The sequence below is a fragment of the Arachis duranensis genome, chromosome 6, assembly GCF_000817695.3.
Source record: "Arachis duranensis cultivar V14167 chromosome 6, aradu.V14167.gnm2.J7QH, whole genome shotgun sequence".
Lineage (NCBI taxonomy): Eukaryota > Viridiplantae > Streptophyta > Magnoliopsida > Fabales > Fabaceae > Arachis > Arachis duranensis.
The window spans coordinates 82,134,642-82,152,963 of NC_029777.3; the positions used below are offsets into that span (position 1 = coordinate 82,134,642).

General features: G+C 31.3%; 3 protein-coding genes across 3 annotated transcripts; 2 read left to right on the forward strand and 1 right to left on the reverse strand.

Moving 5' to 3' along the window:
- Positions 1-2,926: 2,926 nt before the first annotated feature.
- LOC107494272 (protein FAR1-RELATED SEQUENCE 5-like) lies at positions 2,927-3,865 on the reverse strand. The gene has a single exon (XM_016115323.1). The coding sequence runs from the start codon at positions 3,863-3,865 to the stop codon at positions 2,927-2,929; it is 939 nt and encodes a 312-aa protein (XP_015970809.1).
- A 2,086-nt stretch (positions 3,866-5,951) lies between these two features.
- LOC107494300 (F-box protein SKIP24) lies at positions 5,952-9,245 on the forward strand. The gene is made up of 6 exons (XM_016115357.3): positions 5,952-6,434; positions 6,709-6,885; positions 7,358-7,517; positions 7,595-7,736; positions 8,025-8,098; positions 8,650-9,245. The coding sequence occupies exons 1-5, from the start codon at positions 6,199-6,201 to the stop codon at positions 8,051-8,053; spliced, it is 744 nt and encodes a 247-aa protein (XP_015970843.1). The 5' UTR covers positions 5,952-6,198; the 3' UTR covers positions 8,054-8,098; positions 8,650-9,245.
- A 6,735-nt stretch (positions 9,246-15,980) lies between these two features.
- Positions 15,981-17,745, forward strand: LOC107494301 (transcription factor MYB60). Its single transcript, XM_016115359.3, has 3 exons — positions 15,981-16,223; positions 16,307-16,436; positions 16,524-17,745. The coding sequence occupies exons 1-3, from the start codon at positions 16,091-16,093 to the stop codon at positions 17,326-17,328; spliced, it is 1,068 nt and encodes a 355-aa protein (XP_015970845.1). The 5' UTR covers positions 15,981-16,090; the 3' UTR covers positions 17,329-17,745.
- Positions 17,746-18,322: the final 577 nt, after the last annotated feature.

The window sequence follows — 18,322 nt, forward strand, 5'->3', positions numbered from 1 at the left end:
TTAACCTTATAACTTTGCTTGTTCAAATTGTTAAGATTTCACAATGTCCTGTGGATTAAATAACTTCAATGAAGTGATGATGTTATTTGAAAATAGCATTATATTTTTAATTTTTAAATATTAAAACTTCACACATAACATCTTTAAAATTAAAAAAATCTCTTTATCGCGATGTTGACAGAACCCAAAATATAATGTATGTAACAATTTTAAAATTACTAGCATACCCTTATTGGAATAACTAACATTATTTGATTCATTAGCAACTATGAATCTTAATTTTAAAAGGAAATAGATTCTTGCAATGCACATTTAGAGATTTAAAATTATTTGCAGTAGTCATTAGAATTAAAAGGTAAAATTTATTTTCTAATGATTAATTGAAATTATTGGATTATATTGTAATTCAAAAAACTTAATATAGTACTATAAAGAATAAATCGTATTAACAAAGGTTATTTAATTACATTAGCAGTTGTAACTTTTCAACGTTAACATAACTAAAACACCTACATAATCAGTCGGTAGATCTGTATTTCTTTCTTTGTTATTAAAAATACCATTAGAGCATAACTTGACCTTTGGAAAAAAAATAAAAAAGAATATTTATCGGCGGCTGAATGAAAGTAAAGGCTATAACTGATCTCTTCTTTCTGCAAGCAAAGTTTTGCCATTAAAAGTGTAACGTAAGTACGAAAAAGGCCAAATAATATAACCCATGTACTTAGCATATCTAATTGCGCTGCACCTTAACGACATTGTTGCACACAAAGCCAAAAAGAGTCTTTTAAACAACTACTGACTCCTGAGAAAAACAAACTAAACCACTAGCTGAAGCATCACTGGGACTTCTAAAAGCCATCTGAGCCTATTGTTGCATTCAGCGATTTTAGAAGTTCAGTACCTACAAATTCCCTCAACCGATGAACAAATGTAACACATCTCACCCGACTGATAAATATTATATGCAATTAAAGGGAGTACCTGTTGGTGATAATCGCAAGTGCCTGCATCTGCAACAAATGCTACAATCTCACTTTGTGCAGTTTCGACGATCCTCTCCTAAGTCCCCAAGGGTTTTAATTTTGCCAAAACATTTTTCCTATCTCATGAATACGCCGATGCTATCCTCGCGGGCAGGCTTGTTTCATATACCCCCACTAAGTTCTGCAACATCAACCCAAATGTTCACTCACCACAATTAATTCAGATATACTCGCTATATAACAACTTCACACCCCAAAACATTATCTCATAATTTTATTTACTTAGCATGCAAAAGTAATGTTGATTCTCTCAACATAAGTAGTTGAGGGACACATTCCCCACAATCCCATACAAAAACTATGATATATGTTTCATCCATACATTATATTATGTCCCCCGAAGGTTCCTTTAAAAAATTATGCTGAAACAAGAAATTAAGCAAACGAAATGCTAACGTGCACTAATAAATATACTCAAATCCGCAATTTTAAATTAGCATTCATGAAATTCCAAAAAAAACAAAAAAAAAATTACATGTCAGATTGTACATTAAATTATGTCCATATTTCCCACAACTACATACAGAAACTATCAGACATGTTTCATCCATACATTAAATTATGTCCCTAGAAGGCCTAATTAAAAAATTATGCTACAACAAGGAATTAAGTAAATGAAATGCCAAGATGCAATATTGAAATTCCATATTAAAAAATATACTTAAACCTGCAATTTTTTAAAAATTACATAAAATTTTGCAAAAAAAAAAAAAAACATGCCAGATTGTACTTAATAAAGCACAAACCTCATTAGCCCCTGATCTTTCGATAGATTTTTCATCCTCTTGCAGACCCCATTTGGATCGGTTTGGTACCCTATCAAGACATGTCCGCTTTGTGTGGCCGGTCCTTTTGCAGAACGTACATCTCCTCTTCTTTTCCTTTTTGCTTTTGGACCGTGGAGTGCCTTTAGTTCTAACAACAACGGGATCCCAAACATCCTCATCCACATTTGCTTTTCTTCCCTCGTTCGGTTGACCAAGACGTGCATGGATGTTTGTACAAATTCCACGAATTCCTTCCATTACATTCTTAAATACAGTTCGATTCTTTGAACCAAGGTATAACATCCACTGTGACACCACATGGAGTGTCCCATGTCGCAATAGAAAACCTCTCTCACTCAACATGTCGTCGACGTACTCTTTAATTGCCTTGGCACCTCTCTTCCACCGCTTTAGAATTAAACGACTTAGAATATCCTTTAAATGCTTGTGCTTCATTACAAAAAACATGAGCCTGCATGGAAAGCCCTCCTTCTCCTAGAATCGGCATTGACATTCTATTCTAGTCATGGTCCTATCAAATAAGGTAACAATGTTGTGGCTGGAATGATTGTACTCTTCTATTGTGTATACCATTGTTGTGGAGACTCTCCTTTTACTCACAAAATTAATCGCTCCAACACCATCAGTCTCTTTCTTAACTAGTACAAAAATAGCTCTCGTGTAAACATCTACAACGCACATCTCAACAGGATCCAGGCACATTGTTAGAGCAGGGGTGCTATATATTGAATTGAATTGCGCAACCAGCTCGTTGTTGTAGTATTCTTGAACTACTAACTCCAGATTTTGCATCAATTCCAAAATACTATGTCCTGAGTTCAAAAACCCCGTTACGTAAGAATTTATTCCCTCACACCTAGACGTTGTGCGATATCCAGTACAAAACTTTCCACGAAGGTATGCATTACACCACATGTGCCTTTTCTTGTACATCTAGTTTGGCCAACATTTTTTGTGTAGACCAAATTCCTCAGAAGCTTCTTCCCATTCAAGCTCGAAGTCATCTACCTCCATGTCAGCATAAAGCCATTTATAGAATATCTCACAAAATATCTGCTCGTCTCCATTTGAGGTTACATTTTTCTGTAAGTGTCAGGCACACAACCGATGAGTAGCTTCTGGAAACATTTTTTTGACTGCCTCAATCATCGCATTATCACCATCAGTTACCACAACAAAAGGGTACTTATTACACATCACCTCCAACAAATTCTCCAACATCCACGTATAACTATCTATTGTTTTGTCTAGCACTAATCCAAATCCGAATATCGTGGTTTGCTTATGATTGTTTGACCTAGAGAATATCACTAACGGGCATTGGTACTTATTCTTCTTATATGTCGAGTCAAAGGCGACCACATCCCTAAAATACTGATAGTCTACTCTGCAAGGTCCGTCGGTCCAGAATATGTTTGCCAACATTCCATCCTTTGTAACGTTATACCTAGCCATTGACATTGGATCCGCCGCTGCCTTTCCCTCTAGATATAAAATAGCGGCATTCGAGTCACCATTAGCAACCTTGTCCCGCCTCATGTGGTCAATGTATTTGTATGCATCCTTTTTCATAAAGTCCAACAAAGAGTACCCTCCAGCAACCCCAGCCATGTAATCCAAAATCTTTGATGTCAGAACACCATACCCACGCATGCCATCTATGTTTGCCTTTGCCACATCCGACATACGACGGAATTTCGAAATCATGTGCACCATCCCTCGAGGTGTCAATTCATGATTGTGATCCAATATTACTTTGCGAACCTTCCATGTTAAGTTTTTCCTATCCAGATAAATCGACAGCTTAGCCATGCAATTAGTACTTGTTTCTGGACGGTGTCCCTTTTTTCTATCCATCCTATTCAAGTGTTTCTCATCTCTCAGTCCAGCCCTGTTACCAAAAAACATTCTCCTTATCAAGTTGCCTTCATCCTTTCCATAATCCCCCTTGCACATGCCAAATCCATGACATCTGCCAAATTTACTGTAAATATCATACGCTATTTTCTCACTTTGAAAGACCTTTCTCATTATCCCCTGTTCTGAGAATCCGAACACATCAGCATAATCAGATGCATACTCATTCAATACTACATTCGTGCGTCACCGCCGCATGCATAATTCAACTCCTCATCAGACCTACACCCCTCATCCCTTTGGCTTCCTTCCATCGTGTCGCAATCCTCATTTCCTTTTATGAATTTCATATGATTAAAATCAATTGCAAGAACATAAAAAACTAATTGCAAAGTCTTGGCAATCTGCTATACACTCATGCTGAAATTATTCTTAAGTGAAAACCACATAAACATGCTACTTCATACACACAAAAATTCAACTAACAATGCCACAACATTCTCAGCAAACCACCCCTTACTCAATGGAACATTATCCAACCCCTTTAGCAACACATCATTTTAATTTAATCATTCATATTTTAAAAGCTACAAATAAAAAAGCAATCACGCTTTGATAGTCTAACTATTTTGTCCAAATTAAAAACATAAAACATGAATAAATTAATTAGTTAAATGTTATATATATGTGTGAGGTTTGTATGTGTATCTCGCAAAATTGGTTGTGTCATAATATAAGAAAAATTTAATCATTCATACTTTACACGTTTCAAATTAAAAAATAAATTATCCTTCCGAAGTCTAATCATTAGGTCCAAGATTAAAAACATAAATGCTTTAATTAGTTAAATGTTAAATATATGACATAACCGAATAATATATGGATACATTCAAATAAATAGTGTTATTATGTGTAAATCTTTGGACATGGCACGCCATTATTTTAAAATGTATAAAAAAATAAATTTTGCAATATATACACACAAATGACACATGCATTAACATTAGAGGAAGAGGGTAATGACGAACCCTTTTTTTCGCCATCTTCAAAATAAACTAAAAAACAAATACACAACCCAAATTAATAGTATGCATCCTTTAAATTAAACATTTTATCTTTCCTAAAACTTTATAACTTCAAAATATTTCTCCCTCCGCCGATACATAATGAAAATCAATGCACATAAAGAACAAACAGAGTTTACAAGAAATACATACCTCCATTCCTCCGCCGCATATGAGATGGACAACATCGCAAAAAATCAGTCTTCCTCTCCCAACCACCTACAACAACAATACCGATATCTCCCTATTCCACTCCTATTTGAGCAGATGGTGAAACCACTGGCACCAACATTCAAAACCCGCAACGAAACCCTAAACCAAACCCACATAACATTCTCCTATCTCATAATGTCAAGGTATTTTTTTTTTACCAATGTCACGGTGTTTAATTCAATATGATGCTTCCATTCCAATTCAATTCTCACTATGGCAAAAAACAATCACAATGACAATCAAAAAGCCAAAACACCCTAACCCAATATCTTCTAAATTAATTACTCATACTGAACTAAACTAATTAACATAGTTTAGCAAAAGTCATCACGTGCCAGCAGTAGACAGAATGTGCTTTATGTTAACTGCTGTTCTGCAATATTTATCTTCAACTAATATTTATTTAGACATTTGTCAAAATGTTAAGGTAACAGTAATAACATACATGTATAGAAAAAATTTTCCTTCTCCACTTTAGACCTCACCTTATATGTAATCCTTTGAATATCATATTACAATGATATCTTAAGAACATACTTATTAATATAAATATTACAAGCTTATAATTTTGCTTTAATGATGTCTTTAGGACCTATTTAATCAATATGAATTTGAACTTTTAATATTAATGATAAGTATTTTGTTTATTAATATATTAAGAATTATAAATTAAAAATAAAAAAATTTGACATAATTAAAATTTATTACTGTAGATCTTCTCTTGCTTAAATTTAATGAGAATTTTGTATCGATAATATATTGAAAAATAAATAAATAAAAAAATAAATATAAAATAAAAATATAAATAAAAAATGTTAGTATTAATATTTACTAATATTATTATTTTAAAATAATAGAAATAATTTATATATATACATGTTGCACCGCACATATATAGAGAGACGAGTGTATGTTATTATTGTATATATTTTATGTGAGACTTACTCTTTATTTATACACCTATTAAATTTACTTTTTCAAATTTTATTAAATTCAATCTCTCTTAATATCAAGAAGCTCTCAATCTTAAAAAATTCAGTCCCCATGACATCCATATCACAACACCAATGATTTAGGAAGTTATGTTTCCTTAATCAGTTGGCTAAGAAATGGCGATTTTCTGATAAAAGTAAATAAATAATAAAATAATCCACCCGTTTTTGGTTAACAAGGTGGAGTTTCCTCCGGCGAAGTGGAACTAAATAACAACTTGCTTGTAGAATCCCGAAAATGTCCTTACTCCCCGAGGAGCTCTGGAGGCGAATCCTCGAAATCGGAATTGAAAATCGCAGCTTCAACTACAAGACTCTCTGCTGTATCTCCATCACCTGCCGCCGCCTCGGCCGCCTCTCCGCCGAAGACCCTCTTTGGAACCGCCTTCTCTCCAATGACTTCCCCCTCAACCACAACGTTACCCCTTCCTCTCTCCCTTCTTCTTCTTCTGCAAAATCCATTTATAAGTTCAGGTCTGAATTGAAGTTCGATTCTTGGGTTCCTTCCAATTTTGGATAATTCTATTATCTGGGTATCCAGAAAGTTCAGATTTTTTTTTTCTTTTGTTATCTATGCTAGGTTTTATCAGGTATTTTGATAGAAATTTATTATCTGGCTATCTGTGAAGTTCAATTTTTTATTTCAGTCTGAACTTCTGAGCTGCGTTTTTTTGGGTAGAATTTTAATATCTGGGTATTCATAAAGTTGTTTTTATTTTGTTTATTTGATTTTATTTTTGGTGGTTAGGTTTGAGAGAGACAAGGAGAGGAGAGTAGCGGCTCATAGGAGAGCAGTGCTGAGAAAGGAAAGCCAAGTTGCTGAACATTCTAGAAGGCTTCGCGCCATTGAGACTCGGATCAATCAAGAGACTTCCAAGATGAGAGAAACTGTTGCAGAGTTGTCCAATTTGCGCAGGGTCAGGTACTTTGCTAATCTTATCGTTTTTATTGAAAATTTGGTAGCAAAGTTCTCATGCCTGTTATGATGTTGTCATAGTAGTAGTTATTTGCATGCTGCTCACAAGTTTAGACACAAATGATTTGCAATCTTTATCATGAATGCTTTGCTAATTGCCTTGTATTCAAAGTTGTGATTTTCCTCCTACTACTTTGATATTAAAGCCAGTTCAAGTTGAATCCTATGCTATCTTTTCGGTGCTGTATATGCTGGTAAAATTTGGGATGGATATGTAATATGTTATGCTTGGAGGTCCTTAACATGGAAAGGAAATGGGGTGGATTTGCTTATTCATTCCCTGGTCATCACATGCATAACACCGTGCAGCTTTTGTAGAGTAATGCTATACATCCAAGTCCTTTTATGAAGCAAGTCCAACTAAGTTAAACAATACGACTTTGAACAATGCTAGCCATAACTGATTTTTAATTTGCCTTTGTGCTTCTGTGGCTTTGAATGTTTGGCAACCGGAGGTTGTTCGAGGTAGGCAAAAGCAGATGGTGGAACAAAGTGTTGTGCCTGCTGAATCTCGAATACATGCACTTGAAATGGAACTTAGGCTTTGTAGGCAACAGATTATCGGGTTGGAGATGTTCTATGTAAGTGTTGATATTCCCATGTGATATGATCTATAAAGATTCAAAGAGTTGCTGTCACTTACATGAAATTGTACCAGCAAGAGGAAAAGCGCAGACATGATACTGCAAAGGAAGAGTTAGAATCCATAAATTATCATCCTGTTCAGGAGTATAATGCTGTGACTGCCACGGAAAATGGGCACATCGTCAAGCGAAAGAAGTTGAAAAGATGCAATAGCTGTGAGGCTCTAATTCTGATTCTTCCATATATTTTGCCGCATTGTCTAATGCCAAATTATTGCCTGCCTAAAACTGAATCCTTTTCGGCTTTTTTCCTCCAAAGATTTTGACTTGCATCCTGTAGTTTGTTAAATTTCCTTTGTAAATAATACTTACACCTTTTGCATTGTTTATTATAGTTATGGGGGATATTTTTAATATTGGAATTGGCTGCACTTCTGATTGATTTTCTTGATTGTTTAGTAAGGATATAAAACTAGTAATAAGACATATTTCTTGATTTTGCAGCAAATGAAAAACAATGTAAAGCTTCATAGATGGGAATAATTCTTGAAACGAGTACAAGATGATTTCATTGAGAGGTATGAGCAAATGTTATGATCCTTCTTGTGGTAAAATGTGGACCAACTATCTATTTCAAATTGATTTACGAACTAAAAGAAGTAGCTTGCTTGATCTTCACATATTAATCATGATTGCCATGCATCTTGGTGATCGCTGTACTTGAAAGAAAAAACACTCTGGCATGTGCAATTTAATTTTACATTCTCAAATACTATTTCCTCCACAACAGCAATGCAATGACAACTGCACCTATCACACTTAAAATATACAATTTTTTTTTCCCTCTCTCGAAATCATTGCCATTGCAATTGAAAACTGGATTCGAGTTGAGCTGCTTTATTTCAAATGCATATTGTTTGTTTACTGATTCAGTAATCCAGAACAATTGATACTAAAATGAATTCGGGAGGGGAGGACTGGTACAATTGCAATTTTTTTACTATTGATATCAATATATCATACAACCTATGTTTTTCCTTTATTTTCTTGATCGATGATAGTATGCTTAATGTAATTGCTTGATAATGAATTATAATGACACAATGATATATGTTTTGAATTTTGATAGGCAAAGTTTCATTGGATGTGACCAAATTTTGCGGGGATTCGAAATTACCTGGTCCTTTACTTCCAACCAAGAAGGTTGTGCTTTAATCAAATCCTCTGCCCATTGCATTTTCAGGGAAAGGAATGCATTAGCATGGATTGTAACTCTGAGGAACTAACTAGCAACCTACTTAAAAGAAAAGAAAAGGATCTTGGAATGATATCTACTAAGTTAAAGAGTTAGGATGGCAACTGAGCCACTCAATTGTAGCATGTGAACTTCATGGGAAAAGAAAACCATGTGAGGTAGATAGAGTGAAGAAGTAGGATCATATCATAGGTGGGAACAATTTGTATAGTCATGTGGGTTCATTTGCTTCTTCTCCCATGGTTCAGGAACTCATTATTCTTCTGTTTGATTGTATACTTGTTCTATTGGTTGTTGTACACCACCTCTCTCAATTTCTCTGACACACATCACCTTCACCAAGTCACAAGTCACATCAGTGTGAGGTGGCATTAGAACATACTGTTTTCTTTTCATGATGTTCTTCCAACTTATTTAAATTCACAGTAAAATAATTTGATTGGAGGGTCCAACTGGCCCCCTCTCCCCCATGAAAGTAGTTATATGAAGTTGATGTGTGTGGAAAGTTTTCAAGTGATCTAGGAATCTTGGTGTTTCAGTGATTTTAACCGTTGATCTCAATATCAATGCTGAGATCAACTATTAAAATCACTGAAATACAAATATTTCTAAAACACTTGAAAACCTTCCTATAACATTTACTTTTGACTCAATTTTCTTCTTGCACCGAACCGAGTCACTCATTTCTACTGTTGAATGTATGGGAAACAGTGGAGGAGAATGCATGGATTCGCTGTATCAGAAAGAGTACAAATATGTTATGTTAAATCATTGGTTATCTTTGTTTATGGATTTTCAGGTGAAGCATTTATGATTTGGTTAGTTAATGTATTATGTATGCATAAATGGTTTCAGAAGTAGAGCCACTTAGTGGTTGGGGGTAATTATCTTCATTGTGTAATTTTATTGAATATTTTTATTATTTGTTAAAGCATATTGGTGTGGAAATTTATGTGAACATATTATTTCACACGACATGTTAGATGAAGAAATAGTGCTGTCAGTTCCCATGTATTCAACATGGTACAGCTAACGTAGCAAATTGTTCTTTTCTTGGTTACAACAGATGTGAAATTTGGCAGAAATTATACATGCACAGTGGAGCCTCATAAATCCCAAGTAGAATATATGGGGACAGAATCTTTTCTTTTTTTTAAAAAAAATATAAAAAGAGGTGACACTGTGAAAATAGTTGGGGATGAATGCCGATTAGTTTATTTTACAATGTTAAAATATTCTTATCATTCAAAACATTCTAATAATAAGTGGTATAAATATGATGGTTTTGAGTTTTAGTTTGTAAGAATTGTAAAAAAAAGGAAGAAATAATTTAATCGAGGTGTGTTTTGCTATTAAATTCTTTTGATGTTTTTTTTTTTTCATGTTTGTTATGTCTTGGAATTAGAGGAATTAGTCCGACATTGAAGGTTTTAAAAGCAAAGGAAGCACAATATAGTGATTGTGCAGAATTAACATTCACTTGATGACTTTTTTTTTGGGTGACTATTCACTTGATGACTTGAAACTGCGGGTGCTGTTTTTTTACTTTTTTTTAATATTTACTTATTTAATCTCCGAGAAAGAAAACTACAGGTGCATTGAGTTTGTATTTTTATTATTGTCTATTTTTTGGATTTTGTAAAATAAAAAAATACTAAAAAATAAAAACAGACAATAAAAGCACAAATCAATCACCGCTACATTTTGGACTTAATACTAGTGCCAATCACGGTGACCTGCATCATCACTTTTGTTTAATATTTATTAATATAATAATTTTAGACAATCAAACTTTTTACGTAACCAAGTTTAATTAAGTCATGATATATATGCATTTTTTCTTTTTTTTTTCTTTTTCCTTCTCTTTTTTCTTTATCATAAATATTCTTATTGTCATTGACGATATCATTTTTTTTCTTCTTTTTATACTTTTTTTATTTATCTTTTTTGTTTGTTTATTTGACTCTGTATTTTTAAAAATTTTATGGAAAAAAAGAATAAAAAAATATAACACAAAAAAATAATGATGATGATGATAAAGAATAACATTAAAATTTTTTATATACACACCAAAATTTATTATCTAAAACATAGAATTTGAATTGATTTTCAAGTCACATTGCAAAATAGTTTGTTGTTTAGGATGTAAGAGTGTATAATTCAATTTTAAAATAAATTTATTTAAATAAAATCTTCCATTTTTAAAGTAAAACATAAGAAGATATAGAAAAATTTTATATCAACAACAAAACATAAAAAGAAGAAGAAGAACATGTTAGGAGAAAAAAAAAGATAAAATAGGAAGAAAAAAAGTAGTAAAAAAGATATATCGGAAAAAATTTCAGTGTCACGATTAAAAAATTTTGATGCTATTTTTGTTTATGATAACTTCTAATTAATTAAGGCTGCGTTTGTTTACCGAGACAATACACTGAGACAGGGATACAGAGACATAAAATCGTGTTTGATAGAGAAAATATGGATAAAGACAATGTGTCCAGAGACACTGAATTAGTGTATTTTGTGTCCATCTTAACAGGAAGGACACAAATACACTAACAAGGGACATAACTTATTTTTTATTTTTTCTTTTATTATTTTTGTTAATTTTTTATAATTATATTTTTCATCTCAAATTTTTTGAATAAAAAAAATGAGAATAAATTGGATTTTCATAAAAAAAATGAGAATAAATTATTTGTTACCGTTAAAAAAATTTTGGTGTCAAAATTTAGAAATTTTTGTGTCAAATTTAAAAAATTGATACTATTTTTCTTATATATTTTAAAAAATTTAAAACTCTACTATTTCTTTTCTTCGTTATCGTCGTTGTCTTCTTTTTTCTTTTTCATCTTTTTCTTCTTATTTCACCTCCTTATAATTTTTTATTTTCAACCTCTTAAAAAAATAAAAATAAAAAATCAAACAAAAAAATAACTTGAATAATGCCAGAAAGAGGAGAAAGAGAAAAAAAATGCAGCAACAACATTAACAATAAAAGAACAACGAGAAGAAAAATTATGCAAAAAAAAATACTAAGAACAAAAGAAAGTGTATGATTTACGTACACTTTATGTGAATGATTTTTATTAGATTTAAATTAATTAAATTAAATTTTAATTGACAAAAATATTTAGATGAATAATAAAATTCTTATCTATATTCAATTATTAGTTGAATTATAAATTGAGTTTTCGGTAATAATATATAGATATCGGTGATTCTACTGAGTTTTGGAGAAAAAGGTATTATTATAAAACTTTTACCGTAATTATTTATTTGAAGTTATTTTTATATAAATATAATAATTAAAAATTATTAAATAATATTTTAATTAAATAAATTAAATTATTTAATAATTTTAATATATTATTTTTATATAAAAATATCTTCACTGTTTAATGATTTTTAGACTTTTTCTTATTTTTATATAAAAATATCTTCACGGATCGGAGTAGTCACCAAATTTTGTACATTTCATGAAATAAAAACCACGCATATAAAAGAGGAGATATAATTAATCAATATCGGAACAAGACGCTTAATAACGTCAAAATTAAGTTTTAAATATCTGATTAAACATGTAGTAGTGGTATCATCAGTCATCACGGGTCATATCAAGCGTGAAAACTGTTGTAATCTAGTTGTTAGGAGTTTTTCTTTAAATATGGAGAACTAGTTATTAAACTTAATCCAGTGGTTCACCCAAAATGTGATAAGAATATGTGATGCACAATTTTTGCACTACATACAAGCAAGACTCTGTAGCAAATATTTTATTTATTTTATAGATTATCATGTATGTTCAAATAAGTATAAATATATATCAGAATGATTAGAGCTTTCTTTTCCAAATTTTAACACAACTATAAATCTCAATAATTGAAGGATAAAATGTCTGATAATAAAAGTAGAAACACTCTTTAATTATTATAACATGAAAGAGTAAATCACATATATAAAATAATTTTCGTTTAACACTACGCGTTTGTTCAAAATGGTCTTCTTTAACAAGCATGCCTCTTGAAGTTGAAGACATTGGGAAATTATCAAACTATTCTAAAAACTTAGACACAAATGCACAATAGCATTTAGGAGACATATGATTGGCAGAATATTATACAAATATTTTTTTATGTAAAATTCCTAGAGTAAGATTCTTAGGATATGAAAATATTCTGCAAGCCGCACAATCTCACATAACATATCCTAAAAATTAAAAAGAAAATAAAAAAAGATGGCAATGATTTCACAATATCTATATGTTCTAGGTTTTCATGTATGGGCATGCACTTGGGCAGTTAGTTACATTTGAAGATCTATGAAAATTTCTTTCCCAATGAATCAATATCCGTTATCATGATTATTAAATAATTGAATATCAAAGTTGATTGGTTGACCAATTTGTTGAATCAGTAAAAACAAAAAAAGAGAGTGTACCATTTATATCATCACTTTATGAAAACGCACATGGTTGAACCACGCCGAGCGATGAATGCACTGTGGCATATGGGGCAGTAGCTTAGGTGAAAATACGTGTAAATCTATGAAGGTGGATATATGATATATACGTACAAATTCCATGTTGTGGTATCAATAGATCTTTACATGAAGCTAAGGTAGCTATGGTCAATTCCATGTGGGGTACATGTTTTCATGACTTTTTAAATCAACACATTGAAAACTCATCTCTAAAAAGGAGATGGAGCCATGAGCCACATTCAATCTTCCCTCTTAAATGCCCTTATTACTCACTCCCCACCGACTCTAATAATATTCTAAATAATAATAATAATATAATGTTACTTAGTAACTCTAACCTTATTTCTCGTTGCTAATATAGTATAAAACCGTTCGTAACGCTTGTCGGTAATTAAATAAAATATTAATAAAATATTATTATAATTTATCCAAATAATACTTTATATATATACGAAAAAAATTGTGTTAATGTGTCCGTATATTGTGTATGGTGTTGTATGTTGTGAATGTCCATAGGTTAAAAGAGTAACACTATGAGTAGCCGCTATATAATAGGTGATATATTAGAGGCAAAGAAAGGAGTTTAGTTCTCTAAATAACGCACAAGTATTAGCTATTAAAATACTGAAAGAGATATTATTTGAAAACTAACATTCTGTCTGTCTTAATAAAGGAGGCCAAGTAAATCAGAGTTAGATCTTCTGTTAGAAAACCTAATTCCTCTAAAGCAAGCATGGGGGTACGGAAGGCATGTAATTGTTGATTACCTTTTCTAGCAAGTGGTGATAAACTGATAATGGTTTAGTGTTGAAGAATGGTTAGATTTTGCATAGTTCATATTGTCCTCTCTCATAAGAAGGAAGGAGCAAGACCTATGGAAATTGCATTGACAGTGACACAAACTCGCTACTAACACATGCTTTCAGTACATAGCCACAGTTTGACCACATGGTTAAGAATTAATTTGAGGAGCCTCTTAAGAAATTAAAGACACACCCAACTTACAATATTTCAATTATATCATATAAATTACTATATTATTAATCTTTTTTCATGTCACTAGAGATGTTTTTGTTTTAGCGTTTTTTGGGAGACAATTAAGTATCTTTTAAAAATTATTTATCATTCAGTCTTTAGGAAAAAAAAAAAAACTAAAAAACAAGTAATTTTCTATAAAAATAAATATTTAAATTAATTAAATAATATTATTTAAATCAAAAGGCTAACTAAAGAATGAAAATTTAAAAGACAGATAATATTTTTCGACAAAACATAAAGTGCCATTGTGGTAAAATGACGACACCTCAATAAATAATTTAAAAATGATGAAATTTTGGTAAAAGTTTAAAAAATCGTATTATTTAAAAGATGCTTTATTTATAAATATTTTACAAGCAATCAAATAACGAAAAAAAGTAATTTTAATAAAATAACATAGTATTGCTAAATTTCCTAACTCTTTACTGGTAACTTTTAAAAAAAGAAAAATAAAATAGTGATATATTGGGTAGTTGGTTTATCACGAGCTTAGTAACCTTTTTGATATGCATGTACAATATATAGTAATATCCATGATCCATGGTTTTGAATAATTTCATTTGAAAAAAGTACGCAAAGTAAATGGTTTATTATTATTCTGCACGGTGACACAGACTATGTAGTGTAGTATAGTATATAGTGACCATAATAAATCACTATATATTCATCCCTTTGTTCAAATTCAACATTATCTAAACATTCCCCCAAAAGCTAGCAGCAACCCTTACTGAAATCACCCAATGTTATGCACATTTTTATGGTCTTTTCTGCTCTCTTCTGTGCAAATTTCATTAATTGTTACCAGTCCGCTAAATTTGGCAGGACTACTTCCCAAACATTCACTTTTCTTGTTTCCATCGCTCCAGAACCCAAAATAACTAATTATTAGAAAATGTGTAATGATGATGATATACAATTTTTTTTATTTTTTCTTTTTCGTTTATATATTCTCTTAAAATTTATAATATTATTTTAAAAGTAATTAGATATTGAGTTTCAAGTAATTACACACAGAAATATGTACGTTTCTCATTGGAAAATAATGTCAATTCTTGCTTTCAAATTTTGTGTTCGGTTAATAAATTGGAGATGTCCCATTTAATTTTTAATAAATTAAAAGAATAATAATAGAAGATTAGAAGAAAAGTATACCCAGCTTTGCATCCATCCATCCCCATCTTTTCAATTTATTAGATGTTTACCAAAGTCTCATCATGTATAAATTTAATTTAGCCATTGGTGATTGATTATTAGCTTGCTAAGAGATATACATCAAATGATCCAAGCAAAACCCTACAAATAAATTCAATCGAATAAAAGGGTATACGTATACAAGATCAATAATATACTATTCACTTTCCTAATAACTTTGTTGACACAAGCCATGGTGCCACGTGACCCATAAAATAAAATTTAAAAAAAAAAGGAAGAAGAGAATTAATACATTGTTGAAACTTGAAACTCGTCGCTGACTTTGGTTTTTCTATATATAATAATATTGAGTAATAATGGATAATTATAAAAATAGCAGTAGAAAATAAGGGATAGTGAAAGAGTTAGGTGAGAGAGGAAGGGCATGGTAGATGTGAGTGTGTAAAAAATAAAGTGCAATTTAATTTGGGTCTCTCTTAGTGTTTTAAAGTCATCAAGTATATATAAAGCATTCACATGCATTGGTACTATTTGAAAGCTCTTCTATCTCTTTCTCTTTCTCTTTTCTTCTCTTGTTGTAAAAACTAGTAGCATAGCATAAAAGAGAGGTGAGTGAGTGAGTGAGTGAAGAGAAGAAAGAAAGATGGGAAGGCCTCCATGCTGTGACAAAGTTGGAATCAAGAAAGGTCCATGGACACCTGAGGAGGATATCATCCTTGTCTCTTACATCCAAGAACATGGTCCTGGAAATTGGAGATCAGTCCCTACTAATACTGGTAATTATATATTATATATTTTAATTGGAATTGAGTCCATGAATTTGACAATAGAATAACAATGTTAATTATTTGTTGAAAAGGGTTGTCAAGATGCAGCAAAAGTTGTAGGCTAAGGTGGACAAATTATCTAAGGCCAGGAATCAAGAGAGGAAACTTCACTCCCCATGAAGAAGGAATGATTATTCACTTGCAAGCTCTTCTTGGTAACAAGTAATATTCTCCCACATAACAAATTCAATTAATATTATTATTGTTTAATTTGTTGAATTAAAATAATATTTATTTTTATATATATAGATGGGCAGCCATAGCTTCATACCTTCCACAAAGAACAGACAATGACATAAAGAATTATTGGAACACACATCTAAAGAAGAAGCTCAAGAAATTCCAACAGCAACAAACAGGTTCCATGGATTCTTCTTCTCATCAGCACCTTCAAGCGTCATCTAAGAGCTTCAGTGACAGAATTTCATCATCAGATAATAAGTCTTCTACTCAGTGTTCATCAATTACCACATCCTATGCATCAAGCACTGAGAACATTTCAAGGCTTCTAGAAGGTTGGATGAGAACTTCTCCAAAACCATCTTCATCATCTTCTCCATTCATCATCAAAGGAGGAGGAGGACCATCATCAAATCATCATGAGATTGATGAAGAAAACAATAACAACAACAATGATAATAAGGAGGTTCTTCTAGTCAAGTCTGTTTCTATGCCTGCTTTGAATCTTGAGCTTCATCATCATCAGAATCATCATCAAGACTTTGAATCTATTCTTTCCTTTGAGAATCTCAACACTACTACTGCTTCTTGCTGGGACAAATCTACTTGTGATTCTATGCCTAATAATAATAATCACAAATGTTCTTCAGAACCTGCTGCTGCTACTACTTTTTCTCATCATCATCATCATCATGAAATTGAGGAAGAAGAAGAGGACTATGAGGATCAAGAGGAGAGGAAGAATAGTAAGAGTAGTAGGGATAAGAATAATAATGACAATAATAACCCTCCATTGTCATTCCTTGAGAAGTGGCTATTGGATGAGAATGTTGGTCATGGTGAGGAGATCATGGAGTTATCTCCTATCTTCTAATAACATTCAAATTATATATATTCAAAAAAAAAAAAGAAAAAAAGAAAAGAAAAAGAACACACCATTCCCTAAGTTTGGGATATGTGATGTTACTTTAATAATTTCAAAGGAGGATTAAGGAAGTGGAAAGAAGAAGCTGCAAGAGGAGGATAATGGAGAAAAAGAAGAAAAAAAAAGAAATATCTTGATGATCTTTCTGACTAGGGTAAAACTAAATCTATCTTTTTCTTTTCTTTTTCTTTTATTCTATATATATATATTAATTACTATTATTATAACTATTATTAGATGTGTTAATTGGAGGTTCTGAGAAGTTTAGGATCTCTATTCAACTTTGTAACTTGATGTTTATTTTATGATGAATTTGGTTTAATTGTTTGCATTGATAATTAAGTAGTTACTTATATTGCATGTTAATCTTTAATTTCTTTGTAGAGAGCTGTAGATAAAGTTAATTGTTAACTTTAATTTAGCACAAATACATACATACGAAGAAGACTTGAGAAACTTTCATGATTGTCAACTCGAATTATGAATAATATTCTGGAATATTTGCTTCAAGGAACACTTCAAAACAATATTAGTTACTAACCTTATTATATATGCTGTTTTAATTTTCTGTTTCTTCTTTTTCATTTTTATTTTAATTTAATTAATTACTTCTGATTAATACAGTGAACTGTGTATGTACTTAACAAGTTACCGGGAAAAATGGAAGATACATAATGAAGAGCACTGTGTTTATTACGGATCCATTTAATTTCAATTTATGAATCTTGGCAACTAGTTAGTAGCTAGTAGAATATGTATTATCACCCTAAAATAATAATAATAATAATAAGTAGCATATATAAAAGACTTCTTATATGTTCTTACTTTATTAGTAAAAGCTAAGGTTATTGTTTTGATTATATTATGTAGAGTATTCAAGACATTATATATATTATATTAATTAATAAGAATATAGTTAAACAAAAATCATAGCATCCCATGA

Bases quoted from the DNA above. Each gene is read 5' to 3' on its own strand.
- LOC107494272 (XM_016115323.1), bottom strand. From the start codon at position 3,865: ATGAGAAAGGTCTTTCAAAGTGAGAAAATAGCGTATGATATTTACAGT.
- LOC107494300 (XM_016115357.3), top strand. From the start codon at position 6,199: ATGTCCTTACTCCCCGAGGAGCTCTGGAGGCGAATCCTCGAAATCGGA. The intron at 7,518-7,594 runs GTAAGTGTTGAT...AAATTGTACCAG, and splicing joins TCGGGTTGGAGATGTTCTAT to CAAGAGGAAAAGCGCAGACA. The intron at 7,737-8,024 runs GTGAGGCTCTAA...TTGATTTTGCAG, and splicing joins GTTGAAAAGATGCAATAGCT to CAAATGAAAAACAATGTAAA.
- LOC107494301 (XM_016115359.3), top strand. From the start codon at position 16,091: ATGGGAAGGCCTCCATGCTGTGACAAAGTTGGAATCAAGAAAGGTCCA. The intron at 16,224-16,306 runs GTAATTATATAT...TTTGTTGAAAAG, and splicing joins ATCAGTCCCTACTAATACTG to GGTTGTCAAGATGCAGCAAA. The intron at 16,437-16,523 runs GTAATATTCTCC...TTATATATATAG, and splicing joins CAAGCTCTTCTTGGTAACAA to ATGGGCAGCCATAGCTTCAT.